General features: G+C 29.8%; 2 protein-coding genes across 3 annotated transcripts in view; one reads left to right on the top strand and one right to left on the bottom strand.

Moving 5' to 3' along the window:
* The window catches only part of LOC100743139, a 93,405-nt gene that overhangs the window by 10,265 nt on the left and 74,400 nt on the right, over positions 1-8,740 (bottom strand). Inside the window, exons 3-4 of the mRNA XM_033320270.1 lie at positions 2,559-2,713; positions 8-34 (exon numbers count right to left, since the gene is read on the bottom strand). Of these exons, the coding sequence (XP_033176161.1) occupies positions 8-34; positions 2,559-2,604 (73 nt within the window). The 5' untranslated portion in view covers positions 2,605-2,713. The remainder of the gene's footprint in view (positions 1-7; positions 35-2,558; positions 2,714-8,740) is intronic.
* LOC100740095 (breast cancer type 1 susceptibility protein-like) overlaps positions 3,755-8,740 on the top strand; it is a 39,250-nt gene continuing 34,264 nt past the window's right edge. Inside the window, exons 1-2 of one of the 2 annotated variants that reach the window (XM_024367010.2) lie at positions 3,755-4,022; positions 5,416-5,630. In XM_024367010.2, the coding sequence (XP_024222778.1) occupies positions 3,940-4,022; positions 5,416-5,630 (298 nt within the window). In that variant the 5' untranslated portion in view covers positions 3,755-3,939. The remainder of the gene's footprint in view (positions 4,023-5,415; positions 5,631-8,740) is intronic. The other variant, XM_003488785.4, reaches the window with a different exon arrangement.

Raw genomic sequence — 8,740 nt, 5'->3', positions numbered from 1 at the left:
CCGCCACCTCCCTGTGGCAACGGCAATCCCGCCGCTTTTTTTATCCAAAGCAGCGTGAAAAATCAACATACGCCGATCAAATTATTATTGTACACTTTTTGGGTTAATATCTTTGGGATCGCCTTCGTATCGAGGGAGCAAGTTAAAAAGAGAGCTGTTACGACGGTGTATACATCTGACGATTTTTACGATAATTGGTGTTGGTTGATATTTGATTTAGTAATTGGTTATGAGATTTAATATGTAGTTTTATATGTAGGTAGTTTTGTATGATTAGGCGAAGATACTTAACTCATTGCTGTGAAAGTTAAATAATAATTTAATCTTTTTTGTTTGTTGAAAGAAACTGACAAGATAATATGATTTTTTAATTCAGCCTGCTACTGTTACTTTGAACGATTGTTATGAGTTTAGCCATTAATTATCTTGGATTTAATAATTCAATTACTAAGATACACTATTTTTATTATATATCAAGTTTATACAGTGACTACAAAAGGTATTTATACGCCATTGTGCTGAATATAATTGGATCCAAGTATATCAAAAATTGGTATCATTTAGTGGCACTTTCATGTGATTAATGGAATTTGATACTGTGAAGATGGAATGTAGAATCTGATAAAAGACACCTTCATTCATCTCCCACGCCCTTTTTTTCTTCTCACTCATCTTTATTTCTTGTCTACTCTTTCTTATCTACGATATTGAAATCTATCAGAGTGTCAGAAATGTATTAGAGATTAAGGCAGTGAACAGCTAACATTCATTTAAGTAGCTTAAGGAATGATAAGACAAGTGATGAAGTTGAGAAGTTACTCTAGCTGTTACTAGTGCATCTATTAACAATAGTATGTATATGAGTGTGCTTGAACTATTGATAAAGTCGATAATAATCGTTCTGGAGGTGAGATTTGGGATAAGTTTCTGAAACAATATGACACTTTGGAACTGTAAGCAACGTAAAGTGCAACTAACTAGTTAGTAAGAACCTGCTGAACTTTGAGAAGATCATTACGAGTACTACAGAGTAATGAGTACTCAAAGAGTATTTTGGATGTAGAACATTCAGTATTTGTATATCTTTCTGATTCGAACAAAAAGAAAAATGGAATTGGTTAACAGTAATGTAACTTTCATGTACAGTTAAGTCGAAGAGAAGTGATTTTTATGTATACAAGAGCTACACGTGGGAAATTTCATAGCTTTGAGCTTTTGTAAAATATCCAAAACATACAAATTCGATTAAAAAATCGTACAAAGATATGCGACATATTTTTCCACCAAGTTGAAGACGCTTTACAAAGTCGTTAGGTGTACACACCGTAATGAGGTAAGTCGGGGGAGGAAAGTTGTTGGTAGATAGGATCGTGCTCCTTTAATCACTGCGAGGGCAGTTGATTTCGCTCCCAAGTAAATTTATTCGATAAAGAAAAGTTTCTCGCTAGCGTAACTTGGATTTTCATACAAAGAGATCGTTATGCCTCGTTTGCCATGCCGATAAGTATAATCGCCGAATAAATTTACCGGGTCTCTAGAATCTCTCAGTGCCAGTTTATTTGCATGCAGAACCGCTAAGAAGATAAGAAAAAAATCTATTTTGCAGTGTTATAGAAATGAAATTCATTTCACCCGGAACGTTCGCACGTTTGTCACTGAAATTTTCACGGCACCGTTAATGCATACCTGTTGATGGTCACACAAAAACATTAATTTCATCATACCAAAATGTCGCAAAATATTGGAAGAAAAATAGATTTGCGTGATTTGGTATTCCTCTGTCAAAAATATACGCAATCGTATTGTATATCATTCCAAGTACGGTATCATATACTTTTTTTCGAGTGAAAAATAAAATAACTCAACTGAAGCTTCACTGGTAAAAAATTACTGCTATACAGTTTGCTTATATATAAATCACATTAAATAAACAAAATCCATTACTTAAAAATTAAAATTTATCGTTCTACATTCTAGTACACGTTTTTCTAACTTTTATATATAATTGTAAAAAATTCATCAAAGGTAAAAATTCAGGCTAATTTAAAAGCAAATATATTGCTATACGGTTCAGTGAAACTTAAAATATGGAAAATTTAGATTGGTTTCAGTTTTCCGCTTTATCCGTGTTTATAACAAAATTTCTACTCTCGATGCACTCTGTAACAGTAATTCCTTTCCTGAACTTCCTTATCGCATAGACGCAGCGTACACGTAATTAATCCCAGAGGAACGAACTACAACTGCTTTGAATCCGCCTTGACTGCATTAAATTTTTCAAAATAATAACTTTTCGTTTTAAGAAATTTTAACATGGACCTCACGTAGTAACCAGTTGTTAAATGGTTATCAAATGTAGTCATTTGCAAGAATGCTCACCAATGCAAGGACAAACACCAATTATAACCTTTCCATTAACATCGAATTCAAATTTGGCACCAAAAACAATCGTTTGTTTCTTCCAAAAATAATATTTGCGTCGAAAATTGTGATACTTTTCCATTACACGTTAATACATATATCGCATAATATTCATATACTGTGTTGTCAAGACTTACCGCATAAGCAAAAGAGTAAAGTACTAGCAAGGAAGATCCACCCCATAACGTCATCAACAAGTCGTTTCTGCGAAGCTCATGTTACGCTGAATATCGTCTTTTCTGTCTGTTGGTTAAACTTGACGATGCTGGGTTAATCATTTGCACGACAATCTCTGTAAAAGAAAAGTATTCGGTTTTGATTAATCATCCTGACCGGGTTAAACGAGTGTTTAAAACGAAGACTGCAGCAGAAAAACAGGATAAGTTATATTTTTCTTATCTTATATAATGACAGCAATGTTTTAAAATTCTTATGTTATTAAAATTGTTCTTACGATTATATCTTCGGCTAGAATTAGCAGATTCTTTTCTATTTTTAGCTATTTTATATTAAAATATTCCTTTTTAATCATAAACTGAGACTAAAATCAAAAACAAGAATCTATTTATCATGTTTACCCCTGTGGTTTTGTAACGATTATATTTGTCTGTAACGTAACAATGGCGTCATTGGAAAAGCGAAATGTTAAATTAAACAAAGGTTATACTATCAGTAAATTATAAAGAAATACCTTTGGCGATGTGATTTGCCGAAACCGTATTCTCGACCAATTTCACAACACAGTTTTTGCAAAGATGTTTAATCAGCAGGAATCAAATGGAAATATTATTAAATTAATGGAATTAATTGGAAATATTATTCGAAAGGATTCGATTACGTTCCCCAGCAAACCCGTTCAATTATGCAGCTTTTTACTATATGGTTTCCCGCCTTTATCGAGTATCGAAATTTGATACAACAACGCACTCTGTCGTTGAAAAGTATATACAAAGGATGTATCGATAAATCGCATTCTGAATGAAGGAATAGTACAAACTTTTTATTTTTTATAAACTGAATGTGACTGTATGTACTTCATGATTTGTATGATTACTCATTAATTACACGATATGATTAAATATTTTAGACTATGACTACAATGAAGTTTTAACGAACTTAATATCCAAAGTAACTATATACGTAGATAAATTTTGACAAACGTATGCAAATCTTTCATTTATCAGAACATGAATACGAATTCAGTAGATTAATCATAAAGTATTCATAGTCTGAAAAATACGAATTAAATACATTGAATATATTAATTATATAATAAAAAATTTTAATTCTATATATCGATTAATTGATCACAGCGCCATCACAAGCACGTGGTTAAAGTCAAAGTAAATCTTGAAGACCTGTTGACAATTTGATAACACAAGTAGTCTGTATTATAACAATGGCAAGATCGAACGAAAAAGTTTTACGAGATCCCGCGCTTTTGATGTATTTAAACGAAATGAATTTAATCGAGTTGTGATAGACATTCGCAATGTGACATTCGTAACAAAGGAAAAGATGATGAAAGAAGTGTTCATTACTGCTGAAAAACTAGCAGAGGAAATTAGAAATATACAAAAATGTTTACAATGCACAATTTGGTAAGTTTTTAATTGTCATATCAAAATCTATGAAGTAACTTAAAAGCGAATAATTCATGCATTTGAAATGCATAATGTGTAATACATGTTAGATCAATGTTCATGTTAAGATTCAATTCATTTTGGGAACTTCTGTTATAGGTTATATACCTATAACTCAGTATTTTCAATGTTCTATGCTTTAAGTAACCTCAAATAAATAGAAGGAGATAAGTATATTTGTTTAGTTTCTTGACTTAAAAAATCATTTCTTTTAATTCCATTTGTACCATAAGTATTGTTTTGTTAAAGACATATTGACTTTAATTTATTACGTGAAACTGTTCAACTCATCATTTAAATGGACTCCAATAAATTCATGGCCATTATTAATCTTTTATCATGCTTATTTATTATATTAATATAATAGTTTTCAGTATCTATGGTGGAAGACTAGTTAGTAATTAGACTGAATGAAAGCGACTTAATATACATTTAATGAGATAGTTATATTTTATTTTTATATTCCTTTACGCTATGTATGTAATTTTAATATAGTTAGTTTGCTCATTTATAAAACCTTATCTATTACTGATTAAATTTTGTATTTTCTGATTCTAATATAATATCTGCATACTATATACAAAAAGATAAAAGAATGCGATATAATACATACAAGAAGATTAAGACTACAATTAAGGTTTCAACAAATGATATTTTATATAAAGTTAAGAACTGAAGTTTCTTTAAATATTTGATCATACACTCTTCATATATTTTTATATACCTATAAAAGGTTACTTAAAAAACTATTATTTAATTCTTTTATTTAAAAAGGCAATGTTCTTTGATTCCATGTATTTTATGACGTTAAATCATTCTCCATAAAGAAATGATTGTATTGAAATATTATTGAAAAATTATATTATATTGCAATTAATATTTTATATACAGTAAGAATAAGAATTATTTGTTCTTATTTTCTAATGACGGATCTTTTTATTAAGTTCTAAATTTTATTTTCATAGTATCAAATTTTTGTGATCATATGAAAGTACTAGTAAATGATACAAAGTTTAATATACTTGGACCTGATTAATTACTATATAAATGCATACAATAGTGTGCAAATACATTTCGTGACCTTCGTCTATCAAACATTATATATACTCAACTTATTAGAATCTGTTATCAAGTTTTATTGATCTTATAGCATTACATTTTTACTTCAGTGATTATTAGATATTTCATTTTGATTATGAATTGTTCAAAAATAAATAATTTTGTGAATTTAAAATATCCTAACATATACTGTTGTCTTTACTAAATTTATTTAATTATTTATTCTATATTATTAATTATTGAAATACTCAAAGCTTGCTTATATAATGGATTATGTGCCTCTCTGTTCCAGCTTGAATACCATATCTGAGCCAGTGAAAACCCTTTGTGGGCATCGATTCTGTCGCCAGTGCATTCAAACGCTATTGCAAAATAAAAATGCTCTCTGTCCACTCTGCAACCGTGCTATACAGCGTCGCAGCATTTCTAAGGACGAACACATGATATTATACATCGATGGACTGCAGAAACTAATCGAAGCGGTGCAATCGGATTCAGGCATCTATAGTAAGTACTTTCGCCTTATTTAGGAGATAATAACAATATTTCGTAGATAATATCTGATGTTCGAAAACTACATTCTTTTATAAATAAGATTGTTATTACATGTCGTCGTTGAAATAAAAAATGTACGATCAAAACACTCGACATAAAAATACTGATTGAGTAAAGAGATTGTTAATTATTACAAGCGTATAATAGTATAACAATATTCAAAATTTGATGAAAAATTATTTGAGCACATTTGTTGTAAATAATTTCTGATTGATGATATTGGAGAAAATATTTAGATGAAGACAAACTTATTTATAGTAGATGACTCATTTTGTTTGGTATTCAAGTATACTCGTTGGAAGAAGATGATAGAATGTTGAAGTAAAAAAAGTGACACGTTCGTATATTTTTTGAAAGCGGAGAGAAATTTTATTTTTCACACCTTTCTGCAAAAAAACGAAAATCTATCTTTTATGAGGAATACCTTTGTAATAATTAGTTATATAAATAATCGTAAGTAAGATAATTCTATATGTAATTAATTATATAAATAATAGGCTTATATAATAATCACCTTAATACACTATAAACAGTCCTAATTGATCCAATAATAACGCTGCAATAATATATTGCTATATTTGAGCGATAAATTCGAGAATTTCGTACATTACAATATATCTCACATTGATTTTTATGGTGTAATTTATTTCTCAACCGCAATACACGATATAACACACAAGATCAAATTTCTATTCATGAAAAAAATAAATATATTATCACGTACACAGTATTACACATAATATAATATGCAAAACAAATACCTTCTGTATGCAAAGTTCTATTATCATAAATGCAAATGAAATTTCTGTATAGTTGTTCTCATAACACAACTCTTTAGAAGTATTTCCTCTTTTTTTAAAGATCTTGTATAATAATAATGATTTAAAACGGAGCTTATCTATGACTGGCTTATAATTTTTATGCTCAAAAAAGAAAAAAATTTCGATTATGAAATTTCAAATATAATATTTATATCAATCGTCCTGTTAAATAGAAAACGGTAGGAAAAATTCGTGAGGAAGAAATATCGGGAAGACGATAAATTTCTCAACACAGATCAATACGTTTAAATGGAACTAACGTTCCTCCGCGATAAACTTTTTTCCCTGCAGTCTTAAGTAAAACATGAAGTTTAAAGTACACGTGCTGGTACATGTGCCACAACATCATGTTCACTCGAGTTGCCTATCTGTTTCACCTGTAGTGTAGCCGAATGTTTTCAAAAATTTAGGTCCTAGTGTTCTTTGGTATAGCAACGCATCTCGATGGTATCCAAAACTTCAACGTTTTACGAGCACTCTGCGTTTACGTTCTGGTATACGATCGAACGTAGAGAATTTGCTGAGTTTTGTTGCTTTCAAATATTATTCATAATGTTCATCTTTTGTTACTTTCCTCTAGATTCTCATAATGCTTTATTACTCGCATGATTTATGTAGAACATGGGAGACGATAGGAAAATGTTTTATTCAAGAATTGGCAATCGATTTACATTCTTGTTTCGAACGTGGACTTAATTAAAAAATACTAGTTTTTTGAACAGGGAAGTTTTTGAAAATAATAGTTTTCTATTTGTTTTCTTATTATCTTCTCATTTTATTACCCGTTTCTATTGAAACTATAAATAATAACCAATTTCTATTACTAATAATGAAAAACCAAATTTGCCATACCGATCAAATTCGGTTCTGTAAAGCTGAAGAATGACTCTGAACACGTTTTTAAAATTTTATCTCTGTAACAAAAGTGTGCTTTTATCGGAACAATTAAAGCGCTTGATTAAATTCTTGATTAAATTCTTAATTTTATAAAGATATACGTACTTGCTGTTATTCGAGTAACTTTAATTTGAAAGTTACTCATATTTAATAATAAAAAAAAGCAGCTCAGCATGCCCTGCTTCGCGAGACACAGGTCATAGGTCAATTTTCTAATATTCTTTGCTGTGACATGCTCTCAACTCTGACTTTTCTCAAATGCATTAACGTGCTTGCATTCTCTGCTACATGTACATACACGTACATGAGTTTCTGTAAAGCCAAACAAATCTCCTTGAATTTCACTATGAGTGGACTTTACAGGCTGGAAAGAGATTCCGAGGTACATATATTTCGAATGCACGACCTAGTAAGTTATTAATACTTCTAGAATATATTTTAATTTTGCAAATAAATTGCAAGATTGTTTAGTTCCCTAAAAAATTCAGAATTTTAATTTTCAGCCTTAATTTAATTAGGAAATTTACTTAAAATTGGTAAAATACAGAATAGCGTTAATATATTAGTCGCGATAACGAGGAAGAAGATAAATAAAGAATGTTTGCACTGCAAGATAAATTTATTATACGCAGTAATTAAATTATATGTGGACAACAATCAACGGAATATATGAAGCTATCGAACGCCTCGACGCGTGACTTTCCGCACTTGATATTCGCTATCATAATAATTTCCTCTCTCTAAACAGGTTGTCATTTCTACAAGCGTTTCAAGGATTCGAGTGTTCAAAAGTACAAATTGATTTATTGCAAATATTAAAATTCCAATTCCCTCCTTTAAATCTTTTTTCTCGAGCAATTGATCCAAAATGATTATAATTTGATTTAGGAAATTGAGAATGGCAAAAAAATGTATTATATCTCTTTTTTTTTATTTTAATTATTTTGAATATCCCTCAGCATTGGAAAGTTAATTTCATAATAAAATTCTATGATCATTTTTTTATTGGATTTAAAACTTATTAATAATTTGAAATAATTTATCCCCCTATCTGAGACTTCGGCAAAAGGAAAATTTAAACTTCTGTCTTTACCTCCAGTCAAAAATTAATGTTACATTCAATTCGTGATGAAGATGAGGGACATTTCCCTATAAATTCTAATAAAAATTTTAAAGCATTCTGCTTCATACTTTCATCAAGAGTTAATCGTTCTACCTAGAACCTCAATGAAAATTTGAAACGTTCTTTAGGTTTTAGTGCAAATTTAAAACGTGTTGTCCTGGTTAATTCCTCATTCTGCTTAAAGCTGGACGATACTTTGCTAGAGATTTTAATACAAATTT

The sequence above is a fragment of the Bombus impatiens genome, unplaced genomic scaffold (genome assembly GCF_000188095.3).
Source record: "Bombus impatiens unplaced genomic scaffold, BIMP_2.2 scf_0264, whole genome shotgun sequence".
NCBI classification, from domain to species: Eukaryota; Metazoa; Arthropoda; class Insecta; order Hymenoptera; family Apidae; genus Bombus; species Bombus impatiens.
The sequence above is the reverse complement of the archived record's forward strand: the minus strand, read 5'-3'. Positions and strand labels throughout refer to the sequence as shown.